This window comes from Solenopsis invicta, chromosome 9 (assembly GCF_016802725.1).
Source record: "Solenopsis invicta isolate M01_SB chromosome 9, UNIL_Sinv_3.0, whole genome shotgun sequence".
NCBI classification, from domain to species: domain Eukaryota; kingdom Metazoa; phylum Arthropoda; class Insecta; order Hymenoptera; family Formicidae; genus Solenopsis; species Solenopsis invicta.
Window position 1 is genome coordinate 15,818,092 of NC_052672.1, and position 12,574 is coordinate 15,830,665.

The 12,574-nt window shown below is 36.5% G+C and overlaps 1 protein-coding gene across 1 annotated transcript; it reads left to right on the forward strand.

Annotated features, from left to right (window-relative positions):
- Positions 1-247: 247 nt before the first annotated feature.
- LOC105201866 lies at positions 248-1,388 on the forward strand. Its single transcript, XM_011170132.3, has 2 exons — positions 248-301; positions 607-1,388. The coding sequence occupies exons 1-2, from the start codon at positions 299-301 to the stop codon at positions 1,270-1,272; spliced, it is 669 nt and encodes a 222-aa protein (XP_011168434.2). The 5' UTR covers positions 248-298; the 3' UTR covers positions 1,273-1,388.
- Positions 1,389-12,574: the final 11,186 nt, after the last annotated feature.

Sequence of the window (12,574 nt, forward strand, 5' to 3'; positions counted from 1 at the left end):
ATTCAATACAACAAAAACTTTTTACTAATAAAATTTAATTAAATGCTTCTTTTAAATAAAAAATTGCATAGAGCAAAGAGTAAACAATATATTGTCATTTTCATTGACTTAACAAATACAATCTACATTTTTCTAATACATCTAAGTTATCTTATCTAATTTTTTATTAAAAGATTTATCTAATAAAATTTAAGATAACATTTGATTGCACGAATGCATAGATGCATGGATATATAAACCTGTTGAGCTTGTATCCTGATGTTATTTACAAATATCATTGTGTTCATCCACAACTATTATGGTAAGTAAAAACACAATTTAAATTTCAAAGATCAATCTATACGTACAAAGTAAATTAATTCAATAACATTTTTAAAACAGAAAAAAATTGCACATAATTAGGAAAAAACATTTCGATTAAATAAAAATAGTTTTTTTAATTATTTGCTTGCTGTTATTCATTCATAATTGTTAATGAATGAATCATAATTCAGAAGATTAGTATACATATAAAAATAATTTTTTTTGTTATATCACAATTATATACATAAAATATATTGTGATTCATTCAATATTAATTTCTTACACGTCGATATATATCTATAGATGAAGTACACATCAGCACTGGTTGCCATTTTGGCTGTTCTCGGTATGGGACTAGCTTATCCGTCTCAAGATTTCGGTACTGGTCCTCAGGATTTGCCAGATGAGTTGATAGATTTTGTAAAGCTTATTCCAATGGACGAAGTTAAAAAGATAATAACGGAATATGTATATCAAGATACAAAAGTACAAAACGCTCTGTTTTATATACTTTCATCTGACTTCCATTCGATTCTGCGTAAGATCGAAGTTCTTAAAGAACATCAAGCTCTAGTAGTATATTTGGAGAATGCTGGATTGCCTATTATCGAGAGTATCAATCAACTTCACCAAATTATTGGCATGGAGGATTATGAGCCGCCTGAAAGAAAACTTTTCAATTCTCCATTGAAAATCGGTGATGGAGTGAAAGGGATGCTCGAGGATGTTTATAGTGTATTACCTATTAGCGAGATTGTCGATCTTCACCAACAGAAGATGCAAAATTCCAAAGTTTACGCCGATTTCTTCAAACAAATGAGTTCTCAGCAAACGCAAAAATTAATCGACGACCTATATGCAAATCAAACTTTTAAAAATTCTGTCATGACGACCAGAGAAAATGGATTGGAACTTCAGGGAGTGACACAACTTATTGGTAGTATATTTGGTCTTTCTTTTCCGTACTAAAATTTAAACATGTAATATTTTAAACGAGTGCTTTTAACATGTATTTTTCTATTTTATGTTGTTATATACATTGTTGTAATACATTGTTGTAATAATAAAACCAAAGAATTCTTAAATTAAACGATTATCTCTTTAAACACAGTACTGCGGACGCGTACACTTGGCGCGAAACACTATCGTGTCTCTTGATTAACTAGATTTTATTTGATAAGCAGTTGTTATGAGTCCACTCTTCATCTTGTTATGGAGCTTGCAAGTGAAAATTATCCACTTAATACAATATCTTGTCAAATCCTTTATCTTCTAATTAATGTAGTCGCAGGATATAATTACAGACGAGCGTCTGAGCGCGTAACGTTGATGGTAGTTTATTAACTCTTTGTTAAAACCTCAATGGCGAAAGGAGTAATTTATATTCCGGGGTGAAGATAATTAATCGTAAGTGCGGCGTCGACAAAAAAGACTCCTTACTCTGACGTGCTTTGTTACGCGAACTTCTTAACCGGTGCCGGTAAGAAAAATTTGCAAAACTTAAGTCGATCGCTAAATAAGCAAGATTGTTGGCAAGATCTTGGCTCCTCCCTTAGTTTCCTCCGTGGTTTTCCTTAATTAAGGATTCTGCTCATTACCATTGCGGCAAACCTCTTCGTCCTCTCTCCGCTGTAAGTGGACGAGATGGGGATAGCAGAAAAAAAGAAGAATTTTCATTCTCCAGATTATGGCCTTTTTTTCCAGCGACTCAGAGCTGGATGAAAACTTGTATCTACGTAGACGATGACGCATATGACGCTAACAGCCTTCTTCCCTTCATCTCGACGCGCTCCAACGCAACGGATTACCGTCACGTCAGAAGAAGGAAAATAAATAATAGTAGAAGAGTAATCACGTTGAAAAAATTAAGATAAATAAATGGACAAAACGTAATCCTGTCATGTAAACAAAGAGATAGCCACGTTACTTTTATTTTCTTTCTTCCCTATTATAATAAAGAGTAATAGAATATAATAAAGTACGACGATGGTTGTACTGAATATGATTTGAATAATTTAATTTTCTTTGCTTACAATACAAAGTTGTCGATATTCATTGAAGGATCAAAAGAGTACTATAACTAGATAGAGTCAAGTGTATTTGTAAAAATAGAAATTTGTACTTAAAGAGTTATGGTCTTTGAGATTCTATCGACGCTACGCTAGATATAGTAAAATTGATAATTTTACCGTGCTGAAAATATGAGCAAACGCGAGGATTCACCCATAAGACGAAAAGCAGGGGAAATAAGAATATAAGAGTAGGCAAAAGGGATCGTCGTGCAAGAAGCGAATTTCTTCGAGGTACGAGAGATCCTGGAAGGTGCCGGAGAAGCATTCGCCTTCTTCTTCGCGCCCTTTTCCTTCTCCGTACTTTCTCTCCTTCCAACGAGAGAGGAGCGGTAATCAATACATGCGTCTACTCTTCCACTACCTTTCCACCCTCTTCACCGCCGTCTCCGCGCGCCACCTTTGTCTTGAAGCACCCCGACCACTGAACTTCTCACCGTGCGTTTGCGTCCGTATGACATTGCCAGTTATATCTTTTAGGGTCAATGTTCTTTGTCGACGGACTGATACGTTTATGGACATCTTTTATGAAATGCGTTCTCGCGCCAAAGAAATTTTTTCCAAGTTTCCTTGCTCGAAGGAGAACGCGAGTCGAATTTATGTGTCATGACAGTTATGGAGGGTTTGACTGATTGCGTATTAAGTCGCCGCTCGTGCAAGTTCTACTTTCTAAATTACTTATATATTTCCAAATGAGGATCTCTCGTAAAAAGAGAAGAATGTACGTAAATTAATTTCTAAAATTGAATAAAATTAAATTGTACGTAATGTTTGCATTTATTAATATTAACTAAGGGATCTCGGAGTGTAACTGACACGAGTAAATACATATAAAGTACATGTAGTCGTCACTAAGTTATTAACAATGATCTGTTAAATTTATTATCGTTCAATATTGATATGCTTTGCAGGAATTTAATCGCGGAAGGGATCCCCGTAGTTTGGGAGAAAAAATTTTATCGATATTCGCTTCATAAGGAAGTCGCATCGCCGGTAATAATACCCGATGATAAACAGTGCCGCCTTGTACCCTGTAGCTGATAAAATTTTAATTACAGCACCGTGCATGTATTTGGTAGATTATGAACCTTAATGCGATTAAAAGTTGCCCGGAATAAACGGGAGGTGGTATAATAATTATCTCTGTTAAGATGCGGTTATACAACGCTGATAATTATTATTAAGTAGCTGAAGTTATATTGCCGTCGATAAATCAATTTCAAGTTATGATGCGTCGAGACGTTGCATTATTTAGGCACATTAGTTTCGCATCTAATTAACTTGAAGCTTTAAATAGTATCGCATCTCCCAAAGTCCGTGAGTGAGAATTTCTTTCCCGCCATCTTAGACCGGCCGTCTTTTTATCACATTTCCTACAGTTTTCAAGTTGAGCCATTAGCGAAAGAGCTTCCGTAAAATGTGATTAAATAGTAGACGTAATTGCTAAAAATCAGGGATATTTTTGCTAATGTGGTTACCCTTTGAAGACTAATGGCAATGATAACTTCTGAAAGTAAAGTTAACTTGACCAATTTTTAAAAATGATGCAACGTATACACGAAGACATACATACACTCGATTGTAGGTACATACCGCGTAACATTAAACTTTGATTAAAAAAACTGTACAGTTTTTGCTTATTACGAAAGTACTTATTTTTTTACACATTAATATTCCTGCTCCAAGTTTTCTTAACAGTAAACAGAAACAGCCTTACTTTTAAAAGAAGTAACGTTTTCGAAAGCCTACAGAGCAGAAAAATCGGTAATTTAAAGAACTTGTACATTTTGCATAAATTATCACTTGCTGCTTTTGAGAATAAAGTAACAAAAACAATATGAAAAATTAATATTTTATTTTTTATACCATATTAACATATTAGCAATGTCTATTATAAAATGTTTCACATTTTCACATACGAAGTAATGCTTTTAAATTAAATATGATAATTAAAATTTTTAGTTAAATAAGACTTTAATTATCGTACTTAATCGTGTAGTACCTACTCTACGTAATTGAACGTTAAATATAATCCAATTAGTTTTATCTATTTAACTTGCTCGATTTACAGCTTTTCGAATATTCGGGGATAGATGTAGCAAAGTGCTGTTCATTTCCCCTCTCTCTTTTTCTCTTTGTCCTCGTTCTTGACCACGTAAACTTTCGACGCAACACGCGGAAAACGTCCCTCTTCGTGCCGGCTCAGCCACGCAGAAGAGTTATAATTTACGAGGGGCGAATCTGCCGGGGACGTACACAAATGCAAGACGGATGACACTGATGTTCAGGGGCATTAACTTCTGCCTACGCACGAAAAGGGGCGAAGGACACGCGCACGGCGATAACGCCCACGAATAACAAATTAGATATCGTCGTGGGTTAAGGAGGCCGGAAATCTTTCGCTAACGACTTCAGACCCTCCCGCGGATTTGCATTTACATCGGTGTAGTCGCTCATAAATATAATAATGTCGGAAGACCAGCGCATGTGCATGGTGACGCTTCTCTTTTAACACTACTTTCGTTATTTATCATTTAAAGAGTACCTTAATAAAAAGGGAATAAGAATTTATAGAAAATATATAAATAACTATGCAGAAGAAATTGTTTTTATATATTGCATCTGCAATATACATATGTGTCAGGAATTAGTATTAAAAATGATAGTGTACGACAAGTAACTGATATCAGTTTATATTTATCATGATATGTTGTACTTCAATATTTTAAAGAAACAAAGTTCATATTTATATCTCATTTTTATCTCAATATAAATTCCTGCATTTATTTCTAAACTTCTATGTAACAATATGTTAAAAGTACATTTATCGATAAAGTATAAATACGGACCATAAACTTTAAAATGTTTTTCAAGTATCAGTAGAAAAATAAGGACAAACAACAAAAATAAATAAAGGAATTAAATAACAAAGAGCGTGTTATGCATGTGTATTTACATTAAAAGATCGTAAGAGCGGTTCATCCATCACGAGTGAATAACGTAGGAACGGAAGATCACATTAAGACGACGCGAAGCTAATTCCGGGCGAGGAAGACGAAAATTTTGCCGGCAGAACGCGCCGGTACGATTACACCTTCGCAAGATCATCGTTCACGACGACACGCTCTTAGCCGTAGTGGGTAGTTAGGCTCGTATTACATTTACGCGACGTGCCGCATTAATTTATTATCCCGTAGTCGCGTTAGCCGTGGCTATGCCGGTGCTCCCGTTACAGGCACTAAGGTAATTATAACTCAACTCCCGACACGCGAAACTATGCAAAGCCAATCTAAGCCCTGTACCGATCTACGTCCTGCACCACGTCCCTTCTCCGCTTCCGCCCGTACGTCCTATACCTCCCAGTGTCATCCCTCAGTCTTTCTCAGTAAGCTTCCCTTCCGTCGTAAACCGACGTCTTAGATAACGAAGATCGGTGTCGTGTGATGGATCGGCGCCACCTTCCCATTAAATTGTGTCTTGCTCCGACCGGGCGCACAGACGAAGAACAGCTCGTGTTCCATCGAGCCGCGACATGACGCGCGGTATTTTTCGTTGCTCTACGGTTTCATTACACTGAGATTTAGAAGCAGAAGTGATGGATATCTCCTTATCCGTGAAATCGTGGATTGATGGACGATGGGTGAATTTTAACTTCTAGTAAAAAAAAAATACACATATTCAAACGACAAAAAAAACCTCGTGTAATTTTTAGACTGTAAAAGTTCCATTTATTAGAATTAAAAAATTTTTGATATAGCAAAACTGAAATATTATTCAATTGCAAATCTAAAAATTCTTTATTCGTAACTTGGATCGTTTATCGTATCAAAATTATACGGAATGTATCTTACAAGAAATTAGAAAAACTGAATAGATCTAATTTTGGGATACGTCTAAACTTTGGTTTAACTCAAACAGCAATTAAATTAGATTAAATCACGCGTGAGTATCGTATTAGCGAATCATTAACGAGTATTAGTCCAGACACGCGTGGAAGAATCGCGCTCGCGATTTTCCGTGGAAAAGAAGAACGGAGAGAGCCACAAATCGCCCCGACATCGGCGTTAACGCTCGGGGACGCGCGCTCCAGCAAGCAACGATGGTAACGACCCTCTTAAAGCGGCGCGAAAGTTCGTTTGTCTGATACTTCCGATACATTAAGCCGCGGATTTGTGACTCCGGCGCGGAATTCGGATTAGCAAAATTGCATTTTACGGCTCGCGGACGCATTCCGGGGTACATAAATTTACCGCGAGAGCATCGTGACTGCGCGCGTCCTCGTACCCGACGCGATCGATCCTCTTGCCGCGCATCGCGCGAAAATCGCGTGCCATGCTTGCGCTGTCGTTTCGGCACTCTACTGCAACGCCGGTGCATAAGTGTCCCTCCCCCCATCGAATCCCCATCACGCTGCGGACCGAGGAACTCATGTTAATGTCGCGTAACGCGCGTGTCTGCGGAACGTTTCAAGTTAACGATTCTCGCCAGCGATGGAAAATTTCGGCGCAAGTTTATGGAAGTAATAAATCTCTTCGAATCTAACGCGACGAAGTGGAGGACTCACGGTAAGGCAGATACTGAGTTTGCAGTTTACTTGTTAAGTGCACTCGCTTCTCAATTTAGTTCCCTTTGAAATAATAATGAAGAATTAAAGAAGAGATGACGAAAAGTACACGTATAAAATTCATTTATAAAATTAGTGCATTCGATTCAGTTGTTACAAAAGATGATGATACATTAAAGAAAACTCGATATGTTCATTCAGAAAAATTATTAATATTACCAGAATAATTAAATATTAAAATTACTTTGAGTTTAACGTTTTAAATTTTTCACTTTCTCTCTGTACAGAAATTTTAGTAATTATTTAAATCGATTATTTAAATCAAGTTTTTTTTCTAATTATGATAAACTATGCCGCGTGTGCCAATGAGATTACACAACTACAGTTTTTAAATAATCGTATAACGAGGGGTTATAACTTGGACAATTTCTACACTGAAAAAAAGAGTTTGGTAATAGCCAAAGTATTACTTTTTGTCATACTTACTAAATATTTAGAAAAGTAAAATTTAATTAAAAATTATAATAAAAAATTTTTATATTAATTAAACGTTTAACTGGCATTATTTCACTCAACGTATGATAGCTATCACCAAACTCTTTTTTTTTTTTCAGAGTAAAAAAAGTAGAGCACCCAGAACTGCCAAATATCGAGCGTGGTCGAACTCGTTCGCCCTGCGGAGCCGTTTGATGTTGCAAATGTGGTGCAATAAAGCCGCCGGCGACGCTGAGGAGCAAGGCTTGATGAAACTTAATTCCGTCTCTCATATATCCGTCGATTTTATATTTGCGTGGACGTTGGCATGTTTTATTCAAGGGCGACGATGTTACGTGCCATCTTCCGAGTCTTCGCTTTCCTCGCTGGTAGAGCGGTAATGCGGATTGCCCTTTCATTCGAAGCTAAAATTTATAGAGATCCCCGCGGCGCGTTTCCTTAAGGAAAATTTTAAAAATTCAAAAATTCCTTTTCGAGTACGCGCGTCATCACCGCCGCCGCCGCTGCCGCTATCTGGTCTACGTCGTAGCAAACGTCAGCAAGAAATTGAATTATGATGCGTTAAATATGACGGAAATTAATTAGCTTACAATTTATCTTCTCGTACGTTAGAGTTGCTCAGCGACTCTAAATCATAAACGATTTATAAGTTCCATAAGCAGCTTTTCTCTTAGCTTACGTTTGATGTGCCCGAAGCATTCCGCGCGTGACAAACACAGTCTGGAAGCTGCAGAGACGATAACAACGCGAATCATCTCTTATTAAACGAGATATTAATACGCATTCTTCACTAAATATCTCTTTCACGAGACTAAACGCGCATTTGCCTCTTTAATTTAAAGGAAATGCTCGTCCTACTTGTCTTTCTCGTAAATGCGAACGAATTTTGTACTTGCGATGTAATTTTGACTCATGTCACATGTGCGTACTGTCTACTTGAGAATCATTAATTAACTGTAAAGAAGAAAATAACATTAAAGAAGAAAATTGCGCGTAAGGTAAGCTCAAAGACGTAGACTTACGAGCTGCCTGTCGATAAATTTTACCGTCCACGCGCGCCACGTCCATACCTCATTCGGTCCCGTACGACGATCGTAATATCGACAAGCGCGCCTTGTATATCGAGACAGGATTTTCCTGGGAACGTTATCGACGTAAGGTGCGATATAACGGTGCCACGACCATGGCCGCCGTACGTTTTGTCCTGCTCCCGTTACCGGCGAGTGTTCAGCGTGCCGTGGGAGCACTTCGTTGGATTTTTTATACGGTCCGACCGCCGAGCCCTGCATTATAGAGGCCCTGCGGGTGCCTCACTGGGAATTATATTAAGGGAAAGACAGAGAGATGTTATCCCGAGGGAAGTTTCGCAGAACGAAGCGAGACTTCCTGGAACGTGAACGCGAAGTCTTCTGGCGCTTCTCCCATCGCGGATCCATCGAACTTGCTCGCGAAAATTATGCGTGCGTGTGCCCGGGAAGATATTAGTCTTCTTACACGCCACGTTTCTCTCCGACCTTATTATAATGTTAACGATATGCTTATGTTAATCAATAACCATTTTCTTCTTTCAATGTTAGCTCTCAAGTACACTCGCCTTCGGAATAGTTTTCCACTTCTTTGCTATCTGTTTTAAATGAAATTTAAAAAACCGGTAGTTTTTTTTAGATTGGTGTAATAATTAATTCTAATTAAATTTTTTAAAGGTGAAGGATAATTGTTTATTGCAAATATAACAAAAAATAAAATTTATAGGTTTCTAACGCTAGTATTCATAATTTATAATCGTATATAATTTTCAATCTTTGATTGAAAAAAAAAAAAAAATAAAATTATGAATGAATCTATAATTAATTACACCTTTAATGCCAGCTTAAATAATCAAAATAAAGATTTTCTTCTTATTTTTGACAACGTTAACTTTAGGTTCTTTCTTCTAAATAACACTAATCTTAGACTACAATTCTGCCATGCGAGAAACATTTGCATAATTGTGTACAGTAGGGTACGTTTCTACCCAGCCACTGTAATTAAAGGTTAAATATCTTCTTCAGTTGTTTACTTTTCTCTTTATTTATAAATTTTCTTCGAATTTATAGTATATTTTTTTTTCCACGAAAGAAGATTAAACGTTAAAGAAAATGCACGTGGAAAGAAGGTAATTGAAAAAAGCGTTTCAGACAATCAAGAAAACGTAGAATAAAATGTAATATCCGTGAACAGACAAAGGAGAGTATATATTTCAGGTTTACTTCCGCACTTCTTTTTCTTCTAGAATTAATTTAGAGTATATCTATTCTTTTTTTTATATATCCAATTTTTTTTTAAATCTAAACAATTTTCTGAAACGGTCTTCACAACTAATAAATAAGAAATGTATTTTCTTTTACTACATTTTAATCGAACAGAATTTTAGTTCAAAGATTATTTACGAGAATATTCAGAAAGTTTCAAACCAATGTAGAGTCATTATTCTTAGCGGATAAACGTTAAATTATCTAAGAAATTTGTAGATAAACGGAAGTACAGAGAATCGAATACATTCCCTGTTGCAGGAAAAAGAGTGAGAGAAGGATCTACTAGTTTACGAACGTCCGATTTCGTATCCCGAAACGGATGGCGACAATATTTTTCAGGGCGACGAAGTGCCAGGAGCGCGAGGTACGTATATGTAACCATGTGTGCACACATCCGGGCTAGAGACCGGGTTGGCAAGCGGAAGGGGGGGGGGAAAGGAAGGGAAAGGGCGAGAAAGGGGTAGATCACGTACACTGTGCGGCGTGAGAGAGCGCGTCAAAGCGGGAGTGCGAGCAGGACGAATCGGCGGTGGGGAGGATGCTCGAGGAGGTGCAAAGGGATGTTCGGGGGAAAGCGCGGTTTTCGGGGTGACGGGAGAAGGGACTAAGGGTTAGCGAGGCAGGGTCACGTACCGTGGAAGTAACTTGGCCGGCAAAGCCTTCGGGGCTATCAAACTTTCGGCTTGATACATCGAGCTCTAGCCACTTCGCCTACCAACCCCGCGTTACGTTTCGTTCCTCTATGTTCGATCCTCTACTTTTCGCCCTCTCTTTCCTTCATTGCGCATTCGTCCTTTTTTCCGGGTGGGAACTGATCAGACGCCATTGTAATTCGTAGGCAGCTCGATATAGACTCTATTTGCGGTGGGCGTTAATATGGCAGGTGGGTGTAGCCGAAGGGCCAAAGCCGATCTCGTTTATCTCCTCATATCTCATCCCTCGAAATGATCAAGGAATGTACGGACGAAGAGTTCCGCGTCGTTTTATTGGCGGGCGTTTATTGGACGTCGACGAAAGAACGCGAATCGTTGCGTCGAGATAACACATCGATAGGACGTGGACGTGCCTGTCGGTAGAGATGAAAGGTTCATCTGGGAGATTGATCGACGTGGATTTCGATACTTTGAGAAATTTTCGCGCAGGAAACAATGAAACGCAGCGCTGTGCGACGTGTGACGTTTGATGGTCGTATGTGAACAGAATGTAATCAAACCAAATAACATTAACTTGAGACAGAATAAAAAATTCAATTTGTCATAACTCAACAACGTTTCAATAAACGTATGCTTAGGAATATCTTTGCAAATTATTATTTTTGCTGAAAAGCATTGTCATAATTTTTTTGGAAATTACAACTCACAGATACAATCAAGTTTATTAATAATTGATCATTTTAATCGACAAAAGTATTCGACTCTTCTAATAACAATTTTACGCATGCATAAACATGTGGCATAAAATTTAAATAATAATAGATTTTTAAAGACTCTAATATCCTTTCGTTTGTACGATTATACATTGTATATTCATATTTTATATATTTAATATTTTTATTCTAACATGGAATATTTTTCATATAAATTTAAATATAAAATATAATATTACATTTGGAGAACATATTATAATCTGAAACGCCTAGAATTATCATCAGGTAGAACTTGCTTGTAAAGCATATAGATCGCCGACAGGCGTGACTGACGTCTGATATACTCACTCGTGTCTCTTTAATTTTTGACTACTCCGTGTCATATGCGTGAAAAATATGTACACATTTTTCACTTTAGCAAATAATTTAAACTATTTTAAGGAATTATTTTGAAATAGAAGAAATGTCTAAGAATACTTAATGTTTTTCTTGCAATATATTAATACATTGATAATCAATTAATTATTTTGAACAATATTTCATAATTCATGATGTTGTCATTAAAAATAATTACCATAAAAATATTTCTATATAAATAATAGTACATCGTTTAGATGCACAACAATAAGTAAAATTTTTTACTATGTTACATAAAGTATCTTATAAATTAAACATCATACGTAAAAAGAAAAAGTAAAAAAGACAAAACAAAATTTACATAATTTGTTTAATATACATCTATTATTATTTATAAAGGTTAAAATTTTATCTAATTAAAAAATATACAGGTGTTAGAGATAACAGCATTATAAACATCTATAATAATGCTTTGTAATGCTGAACTTATAGAACACTCTATAGATAAATTATTATTTCATTTGAAAAGATTCCATAGGTGTGATAAGATAATAAGGTAAAAAAACTACATATCGATTTGGAATTATTAATATATGCAAAAAAATTGTCTCCATATCTTTTAAAATAAAAAATTAAATTTATCGAATTAGTTGGTCTTAATGTTTTTGTTTCTGCCACTTATTCGTTGTCAAGTCTCTTTTTATTCCATATTATTTGAGATATGTATACTATGCCATTATATTATATTACAATGGAAAAAAAGAAGAGACAGAAAAGTAATTAATTCACTTAGTTATGTACAATGAAAAGAGTATCCTTCGGGAAATTCGCGAAAAACAAGGAAGGATGAGACCAGACATTGCCAGTTGTTAGGCATAAGTGGACGCGGCATTCAAGATAAAATACGAGCTTCGCAGTCGGCAATGAGGGTTAGAGTCGTGAGGGCCGGGCTATTAGATTATGGGTGGTCGAACAACAAGATTGCGGACGAAGGGGAAGAGGTCCATTAGTCTCGCCAACCATATCTTGCGTCATGTAACTGGGTTAACAATCCGACGCTCTCGTTTATTGCAATCGACCATTCCACCCGAAAATATAATACTGAGCAAAGAAATTGGCACTGCAA